General features: G+C 38.3%; 1 protein-coding gene across 1 annotated transcript in view; it reads right to left on the bottom strand.

The window, feature by feature from the left end:
• Window positions 1-7,767: 7,767 nt before the first annotated feature.
• Window positions 7,768-23,881, bottom strand: part of Atrnl1 (attractin like 1) — a 744,833-nt gene continuing 728,719 nt past the window's right edge. Inside the window, exon 29 of the mRNA XM_074078234.1 lies at window positions 7,768-10,739. Within this exon, the coding sequence (XP_073934335.1) occupies window positions 10,618-10,739 (122 nt within the window). The 3' untranslated portion in view covers window positions 7,768-10,617. The remainder of the gene's footprint in view (window positions 10,740-23,881) is intronic.

Raw genomic sequence — 23,881 nt, forward strand, 5'->3', positions numbered from 1 at the left:
AGTAGGGGCCATGGTATACTGGAACTTTCAGAAGATACATTTCACAACGAGCTCATCTTTGACTTGACTTTATGTCTAGTTAATTTCATGTTCAAGAGTTAATTTTAAGGGAGAGTTAAATACAATTAAGTAACCATTTAATCCTATACATAAAGAACTCAGTCTCTCCACCCCCAAAACTGCCTTAGGAGATGAGCATAAGAAAACAACAGTGTTGACAAGACAAATGCAAATCATAATTGAATCATTTCCACTGTGTGTGATGATTACACAGCTGAGAGCCACAGGGCCAGTTCATGTCCACCAAGGCAATTATGCCATGTCAGGGAACACTCAGGTAAAGACGGTCAGCTGTGCTGGGCAGGCTTTATGGATGGCTTTTCCTGGGAGACTCCATACAGGCAACTCTAGCACCAGTATGAAGAACAGTTCTAAGGAAAAGATTTGGACTCTTAGGTAGAGTTTTCCATTGTTGAATGTTAAGAAATACTGGCTGCACCATGCTGGACATGTAGCATAGTGAAAAATAAACTTTCATTGTCTTAGAAAAATAATTAATTGGGGTCCTTATTAAAAACTAAGATGTCCAATAGAGCCACAGATCATTTTTGGGGCCAGCAGAGTTGGGAAACATCCTCTGGGTAGTTTTCCACAGCTAGTGTGGCTCCTGGCATGATCTGTTAGCCCAGGTGCACCAGGTCATTATTTCCATTTAAAAGCTTCCTTTCAAATGTTTGTAATTCCTACAAAACCCTTCAAGGAGATCTCCACAAATCAAAGCATAGGCACTAATGTCAGCCGTATTATCCAGTTCTACCTCTCGGCTCCTGTCCAACTAGGGCCAGAAACCTGCCCCTTCCCCCCCCCCCCCCCCCCCCGTTCCCCAGAAGCCACAGAGGGGCATATGGGGCACAGTCCCTTTTGACAGAGAACCTGGGGACAGAACACTAGAATATCTGAGGAGCATAGATGTGTGGTCCAGTGCTGCATTCACACACACCATGGCCACCCATGCTCCTTTGTTCATAACAAGAGTTCTCGAATTGTGATCCTGGAGCCCCAGCATTTCCTAAGAACTGTCTGACACGAAAATTCTCGAGTGCCCCCCATTCAATCAAAAACTGTGAGAGCATGCCCCAGCAATCCAGTTTAACAAGCTCCCAGTTGATCTGATAGATGCTATAGTTTGAGAACACTATTTTTTAAAACCCATTTCTCTACTTATTTCAATATAGTAAAACAATAGTTTTTAGGTCTCTCAAGAATTTGCTGAGATTTTTGTATATTTGGGTACAGGAAGGAACATAAACAAACCTCACTTTTACAGGACTCACTTCTGTAAAGTCAATTTGACTTGAAAACATTAGGAGGAGACTAACCCTGCCTTTAAAAAGGCAGTGATTCTAACTTCACTACTTTGAGTGCATACTTTCACAAGGAAAAGTCATCTGCTGAAGTCATTTTTTAAATAAAAATTAGGGTCTGATCATGATGTAATGCAACTTCTCCTTAGCTTGGAAATGTTTCCATGTACGTACTGCAATTGACTGTAGCTGCCTGAATTGTGAACCACCTCTGGACGACAGTTCAAGGAATGAAAAGAATGCTTTTAATGCTCATTCAAAATGTGTCATCCATCCTCCTCCTACTATATACATGTTAATATACTCTTAAAAACGTATTTCCTACTTTAACTGGTGTATATAATAAAGGGTATTAGATGTATATATAGCTATATTCTATAGAGATATACACAGACTTAACATTGGAGAAATTGAAGTCCATTACGCATACGCACAAACATGTAAGGAGAAAGTGTATTGTGGAATATCATATACTCTATTTAATGATCTCACATTGATTTACAAACCCAAAAGAACACAGTTAAATGAACGGGAATTGAAAGTGCATGATAGATGCGTCCCTCACAGCATTTAAATTTCTTCCACTTAATTAAAAATTCCTAGTTCCTCTTCACTGAATTGTTTAGAGTTTTTGAGCAGCCTCTGCCCTGATTAAAACAAATTAGCATCAAAGATCCCTGTTGAATGAGAAATCATTAATTGAGAAACATGCAATGCTCCTTAATTACCTTTAGAACAGCGAGAGAACAAATAATCTCAGGTTCCAGAGGGACCTGCCTGCTCTGCACTATGGGCTCATTTCCTGTAGCTGCTGGAATAAAACTCGAGTTGCAAACACTATTGGGGAATATCAGTGCAAGCTTCAGTAAACACACTGTAGATTGTTTATCTAAAGGAAAAATATCTAGGTAATGACTAACAGAAAGAGAGGAAAATGTAAAATGTTTTGCTTTCTTTTTTTTAGCGAGCTTTAAAAACATTTTAAATAAGCCAATATTGAGAAAGCATATGAGCTATTTCTGATATAAATTTCAATGCTTTGTGTAAAATATTTCATTTATGTAATTACCTGATGGGATTTCAGGTGCTTACATACAGAGGAGCAACTTTATTATTTAACAGTGGGACAGAAAGTGTTAAACTTCACAAAACCCAGCTACAGATGGAAATTCTAATCGTGATATCACACTGTGCTCATTCAGTCCTGTGTAACGAATATAATAGTTACCACTGCTTCTGTAGGTCAGTGAGACAGTGCAACCCTCTACCTTCAAAATATGGAAAACATTTAATAATGGGCATGTCACTGGAGAACAGACTATAGCAAGTTGGAGCTATGATGATGTAGAGAGTTACCGTAGAGTCATCTGACAGCCACGCAGTGGAGCTGGAGCTGAGGCTGCGGTCCTGGAAGCACACTCTCCCACGCTCCCTGAAAGGAAGCAGTTCTCATCTTTCTCCTCAGGGTAAATAAAGCGTGGAAAATCTTTGTAGGATCTTGATTTCATTCTAGTTCTCCCAAGTTTTAACCATTAGGTTGGGCTTCCTCAACATACTTGAAAAACTTGGCAAAATTGATTCAACTCCCTTTATTTCCTAGGATTTTTTTGTTCTCTGAATACATAGACCACAGTTTATAGTACAGTTCAGATCAAATAAAGAATAAAACTCCCCCAAAATGCTGCCATTTCAGATCTATATTAATGCGATTAGGATCCAAGTCTGGAAATTTGCATTTAAACTTAGTGGCATAAAGTGACATGTTTTACAAGTTGAATTAAATTTTATATCAATGGACTTAGAAGATTTCAAACTTTGCAAAAGTTATTAATCAATATTCTTTATCAAGATGATAAACTTGACATTGTATAATCTTTGCAAATATTGTGAATAGTCCCCTAGAGCCTACATTATAAGGATAATTATCAAGATTCCATCAAAAATATGTAATTTGTATCAGAAAGAATGTTACTATGAATAGCTTTAATGCAGTATGGAGGACTGTAAACATGGTTGTAATATTTTGTAACACTAGAAAAAAATCATTTTTTCCCAAGTGGTTTCCATGAAGATATAATAAATTTTTGGATATTCTACTTTATATTAAACTAATTCTCAGTTCATTAGTGTGCCAAGCCAAAATGATTCAGTAATATATTATCATGTAAGAATTCATATCGAAAAGACTGCCACATAACTCTCTCCCAGACATTGTTCAGAAATGGAAAGTCATGTCACTAAAACACTGCACATTATATATAGAAACACAAATTAGACATTCTTTCATGTCATTATAAACTTCTTTGACAATCATCGTAGATGCATTCTGAAAAACAAAATGATGCTGTTTGGTGGTTGTCTCTTACAAGAAGGCTGCTCCATTCAACAACCCACACCAATGGATTTTTTGCATTGGAAGGCCAAACTGGACCATTCACAAGGAGTGGACACTGGATACTCAGAGTTTGCTCTTTCAAATTATTCATCTGCATATAGATATTTTAGGAGACCTTATTCTTTTATCCTCTCCAGGCAACGAACTTCAGTTGAACCTGGAGTTCTGACTCTCAAAAGAACTTGAAAAGCAGCATATCCTGTTTGCCATTATCTGTTTGTGGTGCAAAGTAATTTATTTCAGGTTGAACTCAAATTGTTTTAAGCACAGCTAGTGTTTTTATTGGTGTCCTTCCAGGCGGCCTTCCCTTTTATGTGCCATCGTATTTCAAGCAAGCTGATCTAAAGGAAAAGATTACTGTTGCCAACGTGCACTGTCACAAGGGAACAGAGATGTGCAAGGCATAATTTATGTTATTTATTTTTAAAGCATTGATTGAGGTACAAGAGTGCTAGTCTGCTGCTGGGGCAAATGAGCTGACAGGTGGATGAAGGGTCAGGAGACGTGATTATGGGAAAGAAAATCTAACATGTTAGTTTTTGCAAAACAATCCAAAAAGCTACCATTTAAAGTGAGGAAGGTAATACTTAAAATATGTCATAGATGTTTTTTAAATTCTGAAATGTACAACTCTGACTCATTAGCCAACACATACCATTGGTCTCAATGCAATTTAATTATTTGAGAACTTTGGCACACATATGCACTTTAGTATTACCTTCCTCCAGAAAAAATTCAAGGGAAAAATGGTGCTCATGATTCACTGAACTTAACTTTGGATCTTTTCATCAAAAAAGAAAATATTTAGTTACAGTCTCCTTCCCATTTCAACAAAAACTCCACCACTAACAAAAATCCCATCACAAAACCTAGGTGAGGTAGGCAGGCACTATTGTCACAGTTTACTTAGAGTTTGGACAACTGACCCAAAGCAGTAAAAAAAGAAATGGCATTTGAGATTATGTTAAAATCCAAGTGCATCCCCAAACAGGAACGTGTTCTAAAATAAATTAGACATTACTGGAAAACACAATATGTGAACTATCTTTGGGAAACAGAGTCTATAGGAGCCCAAAGAATTGTTATAAGAATTTGCTCACTGATGCTATTTTCCTGGCAGATTTTCTGGAGTAGGATCTCCTATATGACCATGCACCACTGGTTTAAAGAAGCTTATGCTTAAACAACTATCTTGTCCAAATGAAAATAACACTTCTGCCAAAAATAACATTGGTCAAACCTTTTGCTGACGAGTAGAATACAGTGTTTCTGCAATATTTTTTGATGGGTTCAGTTCTTGTTCAACTAGAATTATTCTACACCTAGCCCTCGAATAGGGAGACTTATTTTCTCAATGAAGGATCTAAGTACTGGGAAGCAGACAGGCGAGAATGGGCACTGTTAGTTTGCAGAAGCTCATTTAAAATTATGTTGCAGTTCCGTGTGTGGAAAGCAAAATAATAATGCTATCTGTTGTCACCATTAGGGCTGGGGAAACCAAAGCTTAACAGTATCTTGGCTGCTGTGGCTACACAAGGTAAGCTGGTTCTAAACAAGTAAGGAAGCACATTAGAATTAATTGTATGCTTATCTAAAGGGTTACAGTGCAGAGCTGAATGAATGCCTATGGTTCACATCTGCCAGTCACATTTCGGGAAAAAACCCCCAACAGTCCAGAGAAAAATCAGTTTTGAGCAAAACTCTCTATACAGCACTAGATCCATCCTCAGAAGCTGGGAGTGTGTAAAGGTGGGAGGTACACAAAGCAGCTGCTGCTTGTAGTTGCAAGAGGACTGCATTTCAGGACACAACCCTCAGATCTACCAGCTTCAGGTCTCTTTCATCCAGGGCCACTAAGAGCCTCTTTTTCCTAAAGCTTCTGGGAGAGGCCAGCCAGACTGGCCATGTTCCCCAGGGTTGGATGAGCCTCTTGATCCCAGCCCTTTCCCTGGCCTGACTCCTGGCAGGTGTGTTGGAGGATTGGTTGCCTTGGGAGGAAGACCCCCATTCTGTCCCTGAAGACAGAGGTAGAGCCAAGCTAGGGGTGAGCCCGCAGATCAGGATCCCAGCTGAGGCCCTGAGACCAGGATGGGCAGTGGGTTCTAGATTATTCTGCGGTGGTTAGAGAGAAGGGTGGCTGTTGGGTCCTCCCCCACTTGATCTTTCCCAAGCAATGCCTGCCTGCAGCCAGATGGCCACATGGGGACTAAACTCAAAAGAGAAGGTTTTACTCAGAAAACTCCTCAGCTATGCCATGGCTGCCCTGGACTTACAAAGCTGACTTTTGTTGTAAGTAACAGCAATTTTTGTGAACAGAAAATACAAGCCAGGGGCATAGACTCTTGGTAATGGCTGGAATCAGGAACATTCAAAGTGCTCAGTGCACTATTCAAAGAGTGGTTAAAAATAGGTCAGTGAAAATTGGGTGAAAAGGAGAGAAAAACGTATTTTGAACGTGGAAATTCAATAACACAAATTTTAAAACCAAGACTTATAAAGGAAGGGCCTTTTGTAGCTTCATGGAGTGCTTTTTCCTGATCTTGGAAGGGCAAAACAATAAAAATAAAGTCACTGGGAGTGGTGATACACACCTGTAATTCTAGCACTCAGGAGGCTGGAGGGTCACAAGTTCAAGACCAACCTAGGATACATAGTGAGACCCCCACCATCTCAAAAAACCAAAACCAAAACAAACAAACAAAAACTCAAAAAACCAAAACTGCATTTGGTTTTGGGTTGGAAGAAACAATGTGTTTATTTCAAAAGTTCTGATTAATAGCACATTTTATCCTAAAATGTTGGCTTTTCACAGCAGATTTGAACTTTTACACAATCTGTTTTTAACACTGGCATGCATACCTGTGTACATATATACTGACAGTAGCTATGATTCTAATTCTTAATTTTAAAACTAAAATGTTAAACATGTACTATAATGAAAACATGGCTGGGCATCAACCAGATGGCTTGTATTCCTTGGAAAATTACTTAAAGCATTTTGAATTAGAATGATAACGTCATTATTTAAAGAACTCCCTCTGACTATAGATAAAGGTAGCTCTCTGGCCCAGAACAGTGGGTCCCTAATTTGCTTATGGGTGAGAATAATGGAGGAGCTCACTAAGCAAATTATTAGGGCCACCACTGTCCCTCTGACTATGATGGGGGAGTCTGCACTAATCTGGGGACTTGATCAAGTAAGTCCCAAGTCACTCTCGTAAATAGCAAATGGGTTTTGAAAGTAGATTTTCCAAAAACTGTAGGTGGATAGAAAGGTTCATTTGATCAGTTCTTATTTAAAAAGAAAAACTTTAAAAATAATAAGACACTTTTCAAGTCATAGCTTTATGCTAACTGAAGAAAAGATGTATCCTGTACAGCAACGTAATGTAAAGAGTGACTCCTTGCCTGGTTTGTTTGTGAATGGTAACAACTGATGTCCTGTCTAAATATCATCAATGAGTCATTTAAAAAAGGCTCAACTTAACTGCATAGATTGAGAGTCAAAGTTCTAAAAATTGACCCAAATATTAAAATAGAGGTTTTCCCTTTTTTATTTTAAGAAATCTCTAGAACTAGAAAGAGAGGAAATAAGATATTGAGGAAGACCTTTTTGCAAAAACCTACCTGACTTTCACTTATGGTGAAAAGGTGGATGGAAATTAACAGATAGATTCATAAATCAGTCGGTAGGAAAACAGGGCCTGGTGGCCCCATGGTTAACACCAGCTGTACTAATAGCGGGCCCCCTGCAGGAGGCTGATATTTGTTATGTTTTGATACAACAGCGTGGGCACTCTTACCTCCCTTTGCAGGAGGGAAATGGACCTTTGAAATTTGCATTCCACACTTCAAAGCTGGGTCCAGGGTCTGGGCTCCAGCTTGTCCACCAGGCTGTTCTCTAAATGACTGCATGGTATGGACAACAGCTACAAGGTCACCTCTGTCATATTGACACCAAAAGAAAATGAGATATTGGGAAGTACAGCCAGCATTGATTAGTTATTTAAATACTTCCTACTTAAAGTCTTCTTCTTGAACAGAACACTGTATTAAATGGCATCTATTTTCCTTCTCTGTATATCACTTGAATAGGTTTTCATTCATTTGAAGGCTTATGAGAATTCTAATTCTCTTAATATTTATTAAATCAATGTATAACCATAAGCAGATTCTTTTTCACCAAGAACTTTCTAGTTGTCCAAATAGTGTCTCCGGGTTAATTTTTAAAATCTCCATTCTATTTAACGAAATATTCTTTGAACTTGGTAGAAGAAGAAGTTCTAAAATCTAAAGACTATTTCAAAGTCATTTTATATTGAAATGTTCAGAATTCCATTAAAGTAATTTTTCCAGAGAATCAGTCAATTTAACTACTAACTTCTCAGAAAGTATCTGCATATACATGTAGTTTGATTTTTTTAAATGAAAGTATCCAAATCTAAAGTGTTTGGGATGTGGGGAGAAAAAAAAAATCAATACACAGATTCAAAGCTATTCTTCTTAATCCTTGATAGCTTTTCAGCCTGCGTTACCTGAGGGCGAAGAATTTTATTAACAGTAAAATACTTTGATAAATTTAGAATATATTGTATAATTTGCCACAGAATTGGCAATATTTGGCCCAGAAAGGTATAGTAGGACTTTAACTTATCATTGCCACATGTCTTATAATTCTCTAAAATTCAGATTTTCAAGTTTTAAGAACCCAATGTGATTCAAGGTGAATGAACAGTAATTCTATTTGTTTAGCCTCTCTATAAATATAGTTGAGATAGAGTTTAATACAACTTAGTATGTTTTTGTAATTTTGCAAAATAAGCTTTCTCTAGTGACAAACTGATAGAGAATTGAACAAATTGGGAAGTTGTTTCATTTAAAAGTGATTATATCTTTGTAAGAACCATTTTTGTTAATTTATTTTTCCATGAGAAAAATCAACAGTGAAAGGGTCTGAAAAAGAAGCTGATAAAATTACTTGATTGTTTTTAGAAGACATTTACAAACTTAGCTCACCAGTTTTTTTTGAGCAAGAAAGAGACAATATCATAGGGGGAAAAAAAAAACAACCCAGCTTTTCCCTACCCCCATCAAACCCCACAGACTGTAGATAAAATTACTTAAACTACTCTATGAATTTGTCTTATTTTTAATGCATGTAAAATAGCAAAATTCTCAAGCCAACATAAGGAATATATACTATAATTCATAAATGCCTAATTACCAAAATAATGACATAGTCATGGCTAGATGCAGCTACGTATCTTATGATCATTCCTGTTATATATTACATTCAGTCCTCATCAAATTTGGCTGACTATGTATAATGGCATTTGAAATAAATATTTAATATTACAATAGGGTTGTATTTTGCTATTGTACAACTGTGGCATGCAAGGAGTTAGGCATTAAGTGTAAAGCGTCATTACCTTCCGGAAAGCCAAAGGACATGAAAGTACATACATGGTACTAAACATCAATTAGATTTAAATGACTTTCATATTAAACAAAACTATTGTATATAGCAGCTTTGGACATCTCTGTCATTGTTCTTACATATTCCTGTAGTTACCCTGGAGTTAAAAACAGCAATTCCAAACTGTTAATGCAACTGAGCTTGAGTGACCTGTTATCAATATTAGGACACAAGTGATTCTGCATTCCAATGTGAATGCTATTTTACTTGTCCTTTCTGCCATGCTTCAGAACTTCAAGTCATTAAGCGTGAGCTGAACTTGGCCAATAATTCAAATTGTAGACTTTCTCTCACGACACCAATGCATTCATGTTAGAGATGGAGGTCCTGCTGATGTGTGCGAGACAATGCTCTTCTCTGCTTGTATTCTACGTGAAGTAGGTGGGAGAAGGAACTTGCAAGGTGTTACCTCTAAAATACATTTCATAGCATTTATAAAAGGTAAATAAAATCTAGCAGCTAGAAGAGGAAGGCTAAAAGAAAATGACATGTTCATATAAAAATGCAAATGGTTCATTTAGGTCTGATCCAATGATTCCTAGGCAATTAAAAAATTACCATATTGGAGCAGAAGCTTGCATACTATGAAGTAACCATTTCAGCTCTTTTCAGGTCGTGGTATTGAGGCTGTTTTTGGAAGGAGGGGAAAGTTCATTGCTGGACAGGCTTTTCCATGCTCTATCAGCTCTGGTAATGAGTTAGGCAGTTGGTGTGGATGACAGGAATGCCCTCTACATTCAGAATTCTAACAAACCTCCTGTGAAGTTGCACGCATCCATCCAAATGAACTCATTGTGGTCTGCATTCTAGTTAGGTGGAAATTGCTATGTTTTCAAATTGAGTTTGGACATAATATGGTCATATGAAATAGTTAAATACATTATCTACCTCCTACTAAATCAAAATCTTGCTTTCACATTTACAGTGAGATAAAACAGCATTTAAAGCCATTGTGATTTCTTCATTTCCTGTTCATATACAGTTGACTTAAGTTTACTAAAAGAGGCAAAACTGTACAATTCTCATCATCCAGGCATTATAAAATGTCTTTCTTTAAAGTCTTGGGATATAAACAGTTGATTTATATGAATTACATAATTTTTCTTAATCTGCATTAAGAAACAATATACATCTTTTTCCAGAGTAGCTATGATAAGCCTAAGATAGTTGTAAAAACTGACTTTATCACCTGTGACCATCAAAATGTTACTTTATAAAACTCATGAACACTCTTTGGCCACTTGGGACGTTGCCCATTCAACTGTACTCTAGCCCTGGGTCATAGAGACTGGTCTCTATAAAACCTGAGGCCACAGAAGAGCTTTAACAGAAGCCATTTGCAAAGTAAATCAGGACAGAATACATGGGAGTGGCTTCCATCCTCAGACACAAGTTCCTTGACGTGTGGAAAGGTGTTTTCGATTTCGGACTCCAGAAGTCTTGTCTTTATTATCTGAAGGCTTCTGTTGTGAAATGTCTATCAGGGCACTGGCAATAGCAAGGCCTGGAAGGAAAGGAGAAAGGCATGTTAAATGTTTGCTCAGGCACTTCTGGGATGGTGACAATGATGGCTTTGGGTCCTGGTTTCTATGACTTCACATTTAGTCATGACATGCTTAGCTGCCTATTGATTATCAAGTAGTGATCGTCACACATGAAGAAGAACAAGGGTATAAACAAAGTCAACAGATTCTAACCTTGGACCATCAATTTCAAATATCAGTTGTGGATATGACTTCACACCTTCATTTCTATGTCTCCACACAGAATACTTGGGATGTACTAGCAATTTTCAGTGTTACTATTTTTGTTTTATTTTTTACAAACAAAACTCATCAATAGTTTCAAAAAATACTCAGAGCAGTTTTAGGTTTATAGAAAAATTAAACCAATATTGATACATGATTATCAATGAAAGTCCATAGTTTACATTAGGGTTTGTTACTCTTTGCGTTGTGGAGCAACAAGGGTTTCGACAAATGCAGAATGTTATGTATGCACCATTACAGTATTTTAGAATAGCTCCACTACCCTAAGAAGTCCTGCGTATCACCAGCTTATCCCTCCCCTTTTCCAAAGCCTCCAGCACCCACGAGCATTGCTTAATGTCTCTACAGTTTCTCCTTTTCCAGGATGGTAAATAGTTGGAATCATGCAGTGTATGTTGTCTTTCAGACTGATTTCTTTCACTTAATTTCTGTTGAGTTCCATATTTCTTGAGTAAATCAAGATACCTCAAATCATCATACTACACTATGGAGCCAGACTGCTTAGGCTTAAGAACAGGTCACTGAAGGACTTCTGGTCCATTTTCCTTTCTCCAAGGTTTTGTAGATTTGACCTCGAAGTAAGCTACCCAATCCATGAGTCCCCATGGATATCTTATCCACACGTCTCTTTCATTTATATGTTTGTTTATTTATTTATTTTTGGTACTGGGGCTTGAACTCAGGGCCTTCACCTTGAGTCACTCCACCAGCCCTATTTTTGTGAAGGGTTTTTTGAGGGAGGTTCTTGTGAACTATTTGCCCAGGCTGGCTTTGAACCATGATCCTCCTGATCTCTGCCTCCTGAGTAGCTAGGATTACAGGTGTGAGCCATTGGTGCCTAGCTTCATATGTTGCTTTTAGAAGAAAACCTCTATTTTGGATCCTATCCCATGTAATATATCATTGAATTGTTTTATTTCTATGGATCAATTAAACTTTAAATATGATCTGGCAAGAAGAGAACCCCAGAGACTTATGAATAGAAATAAATACAGGGCCATGGGCACTGCAAGAGGAAGGTCATCTAGCCTGGTACAGTACTGTGGAAGTTAGGAAAGGACAGGGTTCAAGAACATTGTAGAAAATCCCACATGGGCTAGCAGAGTAAGGCCTGCTAATGGCAGAGCCTGTTAGATTCCCTCAAAGAAGATGCTGGTGATCTTTGAGCCATTTCTGTACCTAACTGGGCCTAAATAGTAAGACAGGAAGTGTGACTAGCAAACATGAGTTCCATGTTTAAGATGGTTAGCAATGGAAAGAGATAGAAAGCTACTCTGCTAAAGTTAAGCGGCAGTGTCAGATGGAAGTACCTGGATGCATATGCTTATATGAGTTCATCTTTTTTTTAAAGAAAACAAAATAAACAGATAATAAACAGAGAAGTTATGTATAAACAAGAAGTTTATGGTGTTAGAGAAGGGAAGGGGATTAAAAATTACAATGACTAGGCTAATAACCACACATATTTACCTTTTTTAGGGTTGCTATCAAAGTCACTTATTTAGGAAATTAGATATTATCCTGAATTTCTTAGAGATAATACAAGTTCAAAGTTTAAATAAAAGCTGCATCTTGGCCTTGGTCTTCTTATGTGTCTAATACAGATGTTCTAAACACTTTTTTACTATAGTAAATAATAGTAAATAATTATTTTCTTATTCCTTTACTTGATGGAGGTAAATAGCATTAACAAAAACTCAGAGTGTGGTTATGCTCAAAGTTCAGTTCAGGCAGACCTTAAGTTTCCACAGACCTCTTGGCATACTTCTGTTATAATTTACAACTTCCTTCTATTTCATTCTTGGCACCATTTTATCCAGGGACAGCCAAATATGACAAATAATATATGTCTCCTTTAATGTGGACAGAGACCACTTATACTAATTTCAATGATCACAACATCCAAATATGAAATCATGTTATTCATTAAACTACTGGATGACCTAGTCTAAAGCAGCTAAGAAAAATAATACTTTTCCATTTACATGTGGCTGCAAATGTTGTTTCCCTACAGAAGACATAGTGCCAGGAGAGAAATCAACAGTTGGTATTGCCAAAACAGGAAATTCTAGGCTAATTCAACATGGTCACAGTATCTTTGTATTTTAGGGTATATGAAGTCCAAAGCTTAATTGAAGTAGTGTGTCACAACATGTCTTGGGATTACTCACGATTCCGAAGCTTGGAAACGCATTCAGTTGAAAAATCATAATTCATAAACCACATTTCAGTTCTTAATTTACAAATAAAACTGGAATTCTTGCTCAGCTTTTTGTTTTCTCCTATGAAAATGTAACAATCCATCACATTTTTAGACTCTGTATGAATGGCAATAAGTATATCAGAAACCTTGTACTCCCCCAGGCTGTGGTCTCTGAGTTTCCTCATTGTCTGAGTGTCCTCTATTTGTTCACAAAGAGGACACTCAGGACCAGTTGTCCAAGGTCTAACATTTTTGAAAATAATACAGTCATTTAGAGTTAAACTTGAGTTCTTTACCAGATCCTGGATCACACGGTTTATGGTCCACCATGAGTTCTTGTTATAAATCTTGTAATTTTAATTATGAACAGCACAATAATCATAATAACTATGTGTATGTAATTTAAATGCCAAGTATAAGTAATTATTACCTTCACATTTCTTCATCTTTGACATACGGTAAACTTTACAATAATCAGAACAACCCAGAAGTTGCCAAGTTCTCTTGCTCCCTGCAAGAGAACCTGCACATAAGAGTGAACGAGATAAACAAGGTCTCTGTCTCCCTGAATTGTGTTGTGTAGGTGGACTCATTAGAGAGGAAGTGAAGATGTCATCTCTATAATCTCTATCATTGCATCTCAGCATACTTTGTTATTTTAAGGAATCTCATTTTCTTAATTGACAAAGAGTCAAATTAGTGGCTCTTTGAGAAGGTCGGTATTACCTCTCAATCCCCTAATCATATATTCATATGTTCAGTGAGAGACTAAACATACAGATAATGGCTAGACCATATATAAAAATAAGACCAGGCCAGCAGCAACCAGCCCATTTCCTACAAGGAAGAGCCCAGAAAGCCAACCTGATATAAGTCAGACTGGTAGGAATTTCAACTGCTATCTCTAGTAACAATTCATGATCAAACAATAACCCCAAGAACAACTGAATCCAAATGCCCAGGACTTAATCAATAACTGTCAACTTCCCTAATTTGTGTCCCTCCTCCAATTTAGGACAGCCAACTGTGTAGAATGTTTCACTCCTGCTTAACCCACCAACAGCTCCACAAGCCAACCTGATCCAATCCAGGCTGACCCAAAACTTCTCCTTTTTCCTCTGAAAGCTTCCCCACTCCTTTGCCTGCTCAAGTTTTTACCAAAACATGACCATGGTGGCCGATTCCCTTGCTATAGCCAGGTCTTAAGAAATAGCTTTTGTTTATCTCTATTTTGTTGATCTTGGTTTATTTACACATTGGCAATGAAGAGAAAGGGTAACTTGAGATCTTTCCTGGATTCTTTAAAAAAAGATATGTACCAATAAGGTAAAAGCAACCTAGAAATAGGTTCTGTGTATTGCCCCTTGCTGCACACACTTTCCCCTAGCCTAGACTTCTTCAAATTTTTCCCAGTGGGGTTTGTCTCAGAATGACCCCCAATCGCTTTGCCATAGAAGGAAGTCCTTCCTCCTAGTCAGACCTTGCACAGTGGCACATGCTGACTGCCGCTAGAGTTCCATTAAAATCAGGTCACTCCAGAACATCATTTTTCAAAACGTCACACAAATCATCTGATGAAATCCACTTATTGTGTTCTCTAGGCTTAGCATAGTTCCTTGTTATCAAAGCAATACAATTAACTGGGGGAACAATTCATTATTTTAGACTGGTGGTCTAAAGGAATTTCATTTACCATGTCAGGATGATGCACCAGCGCTGCAGGCTAGCAGATTTAACATCAAAATATACTGGCAGATTCAATAAAAATGCTGGGGCTTAAATATTTATTACAAGCTTTACCTTTTTGCACTTTTAATTCTTAAACACCAGACACTGTGACATTTAGAATATTTAAATATGAAGCGTAAGCCACACAAGCAATCTTGCGTGTCTGAGAAACAGCAGCCATCTTCTGTTTCCTGTTCTGTGGCCTCTTGATGGTTCACGCTGGTGCTTGCTGGTGTAGAGCTTCACCAGGAGCTGCTCTGGGTGACCCAGGCAGAGCAAGCTGTGAAGGAAGGAAGCAAACCCCTCTGGGACCATCAGAATTCCCTTTAGTAAATGGGTATGAGTCTATAGTCACAGGGATGGATGCAAATAGTTAAACCACAATTATTTTGTAAATAAGTAAAACATACACTAAAATCAGACCTTCACCTGCAACCTTTGAGAAAACATGTGGGGATGTTTGCTTCCTAAACTTTAAGAACCTCATTTTTCTTTAAACATATGCTAACATGCCTGAAAGAGAAAGAAACATAAAATGACCAACAGCTAAATATTTAAATGGTAAATATATCTTCTTATATCACTAAATTTGTGACTAAAACCATTAAGGAGTAACATCAGGAATCTAGTTATTGTTAGTAAAACTCTACTTTTCCCTTAATGGAAATAAACTAATAATAGTAGACTCCAGCAGGAACAATCTAATCATAAAATTACTGATGTGTGGTTTTTTTTACAACTATGTAGGACAATTAATAAGTACAGTAATAAAATATTGCGCATCAAATAGAATTGCCTTGGAAAAAACATTCTGGCTTTATATACAAACATAGCACTTCCATTTTACATTTGAACAAAAGCCTTAGAAAAAAGTCACTCATTTTGAAATGCTCTCCTCCCAAGCCTGTGTAAAAGCAGGCACCACTATATATTTTAATTTTCCAGGAAAACAGCTTCATTAGGCGTGAAAGGTTAATTGCAGGTTTAAGTGGAGTTCAGGCAATGGTTTGGGGTCTGTAGTGAATTGCACAGTCTGCTTCGAGAAGACTGAATGAGTGCTATAAACTGTTTGCCCTGCTGAAATGTTTTACTACCTCATTTACTATCTGTCTTCTTTTACTGCTTGTATTTGTAGTTCTTCTAAACCTTTAATGGCTACAGTTTTATTTCACTATAATCAGATTTAAATGGAAATACCATGCTGGGATGTTTAACTGTTTTCCCTCTGATTGTGTATAGCTACATGCCACTGATCAGGGTCTTGGCTATCCTTCACATGATTAAGAAAGTGACTTTGGAAACTTTGCTGTTACATAGACTCTCACCATTGTGCAGACTCAATTTAACATTCAGGGTGGCCACCCTTGCCAATATGCAGCTAGGGCTGGATGCATAATTAGAAAATATGCATTTCCATTTTAATTTATCTGTTGGAAAGCCAGCACAACTGAAGTCATTATTAGGCAAAACTCCAAAGGTTACATTGTTGAATAAAAATTGAAATACTTCAACTCCTCCAGACACTGGAATGACAAATGGAGTAGTCATATTTGTCTGGGAGTTTAAAGAAATGTTTCCCCTCACCTACTAAAAACCAATGAAGACTATAGATGCCAGTATTTAAATACAAATGATCACTGTATTCTGGTCATAACATTTTGTTTGGTCTTTAACACGTTATAATATTGCATCATTTCATTTAAGACATGCTGCTTGAGTTGAAGAAGATGTAATCCTACTAGCACCACAAATGCCCTACCCAGCGCTCTCTGTAACATTGATGAGCACTCCCTAAATTTTGCATGATCTGTTCCCTCATTGGTTAGTGTGTGCTGAGTCAAGCGGGCTACTACTGTCTCAGGTCACTGTTTAACCCACCCCTCGTGGTTCCTTTGAACTGAAATTTCATTTCAGTCTCATCAGTTCTAATTTTAATTACATACTAGCAAATTTCACTTGGTTCATCTAAAGTATTTTTCCATGTTCTTTCTTTTCTCTCTCTTTTTTAAACAGCTGCAACATTTATAAGAATCAATCTTGCAGCTACTTTTCCATGTTGGAAGTAAATTTGGAAATCACTTGCGAATTCCCACTTTCTAAGCCAACTGGGAAGGTATATTCTAGTATTTTCTTCCTTCAATTAAAAACCACAGTAACACTGCCAGGCATGGTGGTACATGTGTGTAATCCCAGCACTTAGGAGGTTGAGTCAGGAAGATCATGAGTACAAGGCCAGCCTGGGCCACATGATAAGAAACTGTCTCAAAAAACAAAAAGCAAAGCCAAAACAACAACAATTCTAATGCATGGTAATTCCTTATTTTAAGCCTAATTATTCTTAATTTAAATGCTTATCACTCTTTGAAGAAAGTGAACTATGGCAGCTTTTTGTAATAATGGCATATTTTATTTTTTCATTAAGTAGAAAAACAGTATTTTAGTATTCCCAGAGATAAAATGTCATTGGTTGCTTTAAATTAAATGAAATTACATATGCAAAATTTTATAAAGTATTTTACAAAATAAATTAATAAATTAGAGATGCCCAGAAAACTCCAAAGTCCTAAAGATCAAGAAGTTGTTTGAATAGAGAATCACTTCATTCTGCAAGTATTTCTTGAGTGTCAGATGTATGCCAGGCACTGCTCTCATCCCTAAAGGCTTAGCCATGAACAAGATAGCCAAGATATCAGAGATTCTGCATCTCACAGAGCTTGAATTATCAAGCATCAAGCAACTGCATTCTTTTGACCAAATTATGGTGAAGACTGCATGTAAAGGACTTAGAAAAGTACCTAGCATATAAGTGCTCAAAAATGTCAGTCATTGTCATTACCATCATCGTAATCATCATTATGTGAAAAGCCTAAGCCGAATAGGAAGCAATAGACAGAACACTGAGCACAGGGAGATTCCGCTTTTGCCCTACAGTGGCATTCATTCATTCACTCGTTCATTCCCAAACCAGCATGGCTACTGTGGGCTGGAATGCCAATAAGGAGGTAATTTAATAACAAGACAGACTCAAAGACTCACAGACAGCATCAACCCAGACAGTTTCAAATCATGTTCAGTTCTCAAGGCTGAATTATCTCGATGCCTATGGTAAGAAAATTAAGAATGTGCTTGTGAAGACATACAACTAATGTATGCTGCCCACTCATTGAGGAATATGAAAATCACTGAAATCAGTGATAATGGCAAAATAGAGGAATGGTAGCATTCCACAGGGAAAGCATTGTTTATATTAATGCTGTTTGGATTATTGGAAATATGACTAATAATTAACTTTTGTGCATTTTGCAGAGTTAAAACATGCTTTTTCATTCATTATCTAGGTTGTTCCTCAAAACTATTTTGCTGAAGTGGGTCATGGGCTATTTTTTGTCTTGGTTTCACAGATGGCTAAAATGAGGCACAGAGTGAGTAAATGACTAGTTCAGCACACACAGCTGGTGGGGTGTGGGGACCTGAACCCACAGCTCCACATCCCTTGACTTGTGCTCTGCTCACTTCGCAGTCAGGAGAAGGAAACCGCAGCTCCAGTACAGGTATCTACACAGGACTTGGGCCAAAAATAAAAGGAAGACAAAAACTGGTAGAGATGTGAAATCAGTATGGTCAACTGATGTTGAAGGTAATAAAAGCAACAATAACAATAGAAAACAACCATTCTGCTACCACTGTTTGAAAGCTTGCTATAATCCAGACATTGCCCTCAAGAGTGTATGTGCATTATTGTATTAGTGTATGCAAGTAAGAGTGGGTGACAGTTCTGGCCAAGTTGATTAACATGTATTGAGGGCATATTGCAGGCAGTGTTGTGGTTGTGGTTGTTCTCAAAGAACATCAAGCTGGGACAAAGCTGCAAAGCTCCTAGATTTGCTAGCATTTGCACAGACACAAGAAGGCACAAGGCGTGAGGGGAAGAAAGATGGGGTTGAGATCTCTGATGTGGGTGTAGAAGTCAAAGATTCCCAAGGGAGATGGTCTTTGAGCTGAGACTTGAATGATGAGAAGAAAGCAGACAGATGACACTGACATAAGTGTATGGTGTGTGCTGTGTAAAGAGAACCACAAATTCAGTAGCAGGGAGGGAAAAGGTTTATGAGAAACCCCAGGTTGTTAGCTGTGGGTGAAACAATGGGAGAATGGTGAGAGAAAACAGAGAGATAGGCAGGAAAAGGTCCATAGAATGCCCTTAGGTGTCAAACTAGGTCATGGATTTTTAATCCACAGACCAGAAAGAGCCATGGTTGACATTAAGTCATGAGAGACATTGATCGGGTTTTTATTTGAAGAAACACCTTGAGTGGTAGCATGAGGACAGACAGGAACAGAAGACAAGGCTACTGTTACTAAATTGGAGAGGGAAGCAGCAATAAGGAGAGAGAAGGGGATGCACAGGGTAGATATTTAGGAGAGATTGCTATGGGAAGCAAAACAGAGCAAACTCTGGATTGATTCCGTTTTCTGGCTTAGATGCATGGTACATCTAAACGTTATTGACTAGCACAGGATGCAAAAGAAACAGTCAGGCTATGTGGGGGAGGCATTTGTTTGTTTCTAGACATAGTTTAATGACATGGGGAACAGCTTGGGGAAGGATGGTCATCTACTTGGAGTGTAGGTACATAACTAATGAATGAAGTCTATCTCAGAGATGGAGAGTTAAGGAGTTGTTTTGCATGGATGGAAAGTTTATCTCTAATGATGTAACAGGTTTCTGATTGGTGTCAGGGTATGTGGAGGGGAGAGTGGAGAGGAAGCAGATCTTCTCTGTGTATTATCAAGAGACTTCTGTTGATGGCATGTCTTCCATCTTCAACCCAGGGCTTGCCTTCCACTGTTGCCTTGATCATTGACACCCAGGTGGCAGGTGGGAGGTGAGAAGGTTGAAAAGATCCACCCCCTCTTCTACCACTTCAGGTCAGAAAAGCTCACCACACTCTTCCAAGGCCATAGGAAAGCCAATGCTACTTTCTGGCAACTCTGCTACTGTGTGTGAAGATAAGAGGGGAGGAGTGCTCTCTGCATTGGGATGGATGAGGCCATCCTGACAGGAAGAATAGAGAGAGGAGAGCAGGTGAAGAGAGCTGATAGTAGAGAAGACAGGAGCACCCAGGGATTGGGAGACAGCAGTGCTGACAAAGCTGCAGACTCTGTAAGAAGACTAGTCAGTAGCTGGTTATAACCTTCAAATCCTGTTTCTGTTTGCAGCAAATAGTCCCAAATTCCATGGCAACTTTAAGCCATCTGAACTTGTGACTTCCAAACTTTTCTTGACTTGAAATTAAGGGGTTCCCTTGAGAGATTTCTCTTGGAAGGAAGTTGGAGAGGGTGGCTGCTAAGGTTACTTATGGCTCTAAAAATTTATGAAGGCAGCTGCCTTTCTTCAGCAGACTACCAGCAAGGCCCCAACATGGTGTCTCTTCCCCACAACCCCCACCTCCGCCCGGCCCTGACATGTACGCTCTCACATGGCAGCAGAATGGTGACAGTGTCACCGTGAATCAGAGGACTAATGGGTACAAGGACTTGCTTCTAGAAATGCATTTGGTCTTGCTAGTTAAGGACTTGGGAAGACTTAACATTCTTCATCAAAAATGAGAACCACGTGGCAGTATTGGGTATGGCTGGTGCTTGCTGTCAGTTGTAGTTTTCACGAGACAATGGTTCTGATCAAGACACTGTCTGTGAGTCCTGTCTCAGAGAAGCAAAGAGGCTGGTCAGAGTCAAAGCCCAGGAGGGGCCTTGAATTTAGGTTCAGCAATAGCCTGGTAGTTTTTGCTTGTTTTTCAATTTGGCTTTCTAATTCTTTACAATTTAGTAATTTTCTCTTTATAATTCTGTTTACTCCTTTTGATTGGGAACACTTTGAAAGTAAGGACAAGTCACTTCTACATCCCAATGTTAATAATTTATCTTAAATAAGATAGCTGTTCAATAAACATTACTTAAATGAGAATGAAATAATGCGTCATGAAGCTGTATGCTGCTAAGGAAGTCAAGTTTGAGCCTCAGGTCTGGTTTACCCTAAAGGTATTTGGAAAAAGCAAGCTGCCTGGGTTCATTTCTCTCATCTCCATCCTCAGTTGCAGAGCAGTTACCAAGGTCAGGGTGGGAATAGGTTAGGCCAGGGGCAGGAATACCAGCATCAGTGTGACTATAGTTTCTGTTTTCCAAGAGGGTGACCCAGGAGATATGATCTTGCACATCCTGCCACCGTGTCCCCAACGTGTTAACAACCCCTTCCTAAGGACAGGACAGGCTCTGCCCAGGGAGTGACAGCCACAGGACAACGCTACTGGCCTAGCAGCTTAGTCCACATTGTGTCTGAACAGGTTTCATTATCTGTGGTTCTGTGTACAAGTTTGATGAAAAGCAGAAACAGCTGCCATACTGGCTTGGTGTGAAAGCACTGGTGACTTTGCTCTCCCCAGATGCCCTTGGAGAGACTTTTAGTATTTTCAACCAGCCCTGGAAGTCCCACCACAAATTCCCTCTGCTCCCGGAGGAACCACTTCTGTTCACCTTTCATATTCTCATCTCTGCCAGAGATTTCTGCTAAGTTAGAGTCATCATGGATGGCATTTTGCTTGTTTGTTTTGTTTTTAGGTTATATACCAACTTACAAGAAATTAGACTTCAGTTTTAAGTCAAGGTTTAACAGTCTGGGCTGGTGGTTGTAACATGATTTCCCATAGCATAGCATTTGTGGGAGAGTGGGAGAGAGTGTAGGGGACAGACACAAGGCTTACAGCCTCACACAGCACATATACAGCATGATGAATATTAAAAGATAAGCTATCAACTAAGACAGTGAACTTTCCTTTCTCCCAGTGTGGTGTTCCTGCTCCTCTAAACTCATAGCAGTCAATGGTTTTTGTTGTTTTTAAGTTCAACATTAAAATGAACAGAAAATATACAACTACCTCTGCAAAGTCAAAATATTATTTTAACAAACCCCACTAGTAAAGCAAATTTATGGCTTCTATATAAAACTCAGATCATGGCAAAAATGGGAGGGAAATAAAAACCCTAGGTAATATTATGCAAATCCTCACTTCTAGCCCTTTAGATAAAATGGAAGGGAAAATGCTACAGAAAAGCATGATTTTCCATTAGCATTACTATAAATTGCTTAGACCTTACCAAAAGTTATTTCAGATAACTTAAAGGCCAAAGGCATTCCAACAAAAATGGAGGTGTCTGTAGGCAAATTGATCCTTGATAAATCTCCTTTGCTGAAGGAAAAGGCAGTATGGTTGGATAGTATATTTCTCAAAACAGACTCAAAATCTTTTCTCTGATGTTTGTCATGCGATCCAAGACCTGATAGTGCACATTCTACACAGTATCTCAGAGCAGGGATCGTTTGGAAGTAGTTTGTTTAACTGACCTCCTTTAATCTAACAAAGGATGGGTGTAAATGAAACCTTCATTCTCTGAAGCAATTTTGAGAATCTGACTGATTATGTTCCATAAATGCTGACCCTTCTGAGTGAAAAAAGTATCACTTTGGTCCATTTTGCCTTTGGGAACAACAAAAGTGGCCTCTGAGCTAGTATAAATTGAGAGGTGTCACAAAGTCAGCATTGGTGAGGACCTTTCAAACTCCATGGGTTGGTAAATCATAGAGGGAACTGACTGCACAGTGATCTGGGACTTTTTGATATCACATCCAGGGGGATAAACACTGCCCTGCATCCACTGTCAGGTATTTCCAGACATGAAAAAATTCTCATCCAGGGTTCCCTCCAGTCCTGCCGCCCATTTCCCACGTGATTTGCTATTTGTGTCTGTAGACCAAAAGTTCCTCACAGGAATGGAGATACAAATTCATATTAGCATGTGTCATTACCGAATGCCCACTGGGAAGAGAACCACAATGTCATTTGTGGGAGAGATGGAGACTCCACCTATTTACTAGGCATATTCACTTTGGATGCCACCTACTACTTTCGGTAAATGCCTGAGCTGGCATGAAGATGAAAAATATTGCTTTCAGGCCAATGATGGAAAATCCCTTATGATCAATGCTTGACTAGAGCAAGTTCTTCTGAGCAGCAGGCTCTGAGCTGTGCTCTGTAAAGGGTTTTCAAATTAGTCTTGCTCTGAGGTATGGGCAAGGGGCCAGTTCACCACCCAGCTGCCTCCGATGTTCAGCCCAATGGTTGGTGAGTTCCCATAATTAGGGGAAAAGATTTTTTTAACAAAGAAAAGAAACTTGTATATCATTACATTTTAGAGGCATTAAAGCTAAGAAAGTGAAGTACAGCAGAAGTGTGGTGCTATCAGGCTTTTAAAAATCATATTCATCAGATTTGGCTTCATATTTTTCCTTAATTCAAACTTTCTCTTAGTAAAACTGGAAAAATAAAGATTAAAATTTTTATTTGTAAAGATATTTATAACTTGTCCAAAAACAATATGTGAGAGATTTTTGAGAGGATAAATAAGTGATTTATATGTAATCAACTTTTGAGTCTGCTCCCTTTTTTTGGTAAAAGATATGTTTTGAAAATCACTTTGACAAAATGGAATCATAACAATCAGAACAAAAGCAAGTCCCCATAAATAGGTGCACATTTTAGTTAATTATATCTTATTCTTACTTAGCCTCCTAGAGTTGGAGGTAGCAAACCAGTTGTTTTTATTTCTATGGTCAAATGCTCTGGCCCTGAGCTATACCCCGGCATTAGTAGTTTTTATTTCTCTTGTCACGTACTAAGTGAGAGAAGAGGATAGAGAAGTAAATATACTGATTGTGAACCAATGAGCCATGTTGTCAAAAGTCTGATTATTATTTCTAGAGAACTAGAATAACCTGGAAAGTTGGAAAATTGTGGTTGGTATAAAAGGCAGATCTTGGCACTTGTGACCACTGTACCTACTGTCTTATTGGCATTACTCTTTTTTTTTTTTTGGCATTACTCTTATTAC

The sequence above is a fragment of the Castor canadensis genome, chromosome 7 (assembly GCF_047511655.1).
Source record: "Castor canadensis chromosome 7, mCasCan1.hap1v2, whole genome shotgun sequence".
NCBI lineage: Eukaryota > Metazoa > Chordata > Mammalia > Rodentia > Castoridae > Castor > Castor canadensis.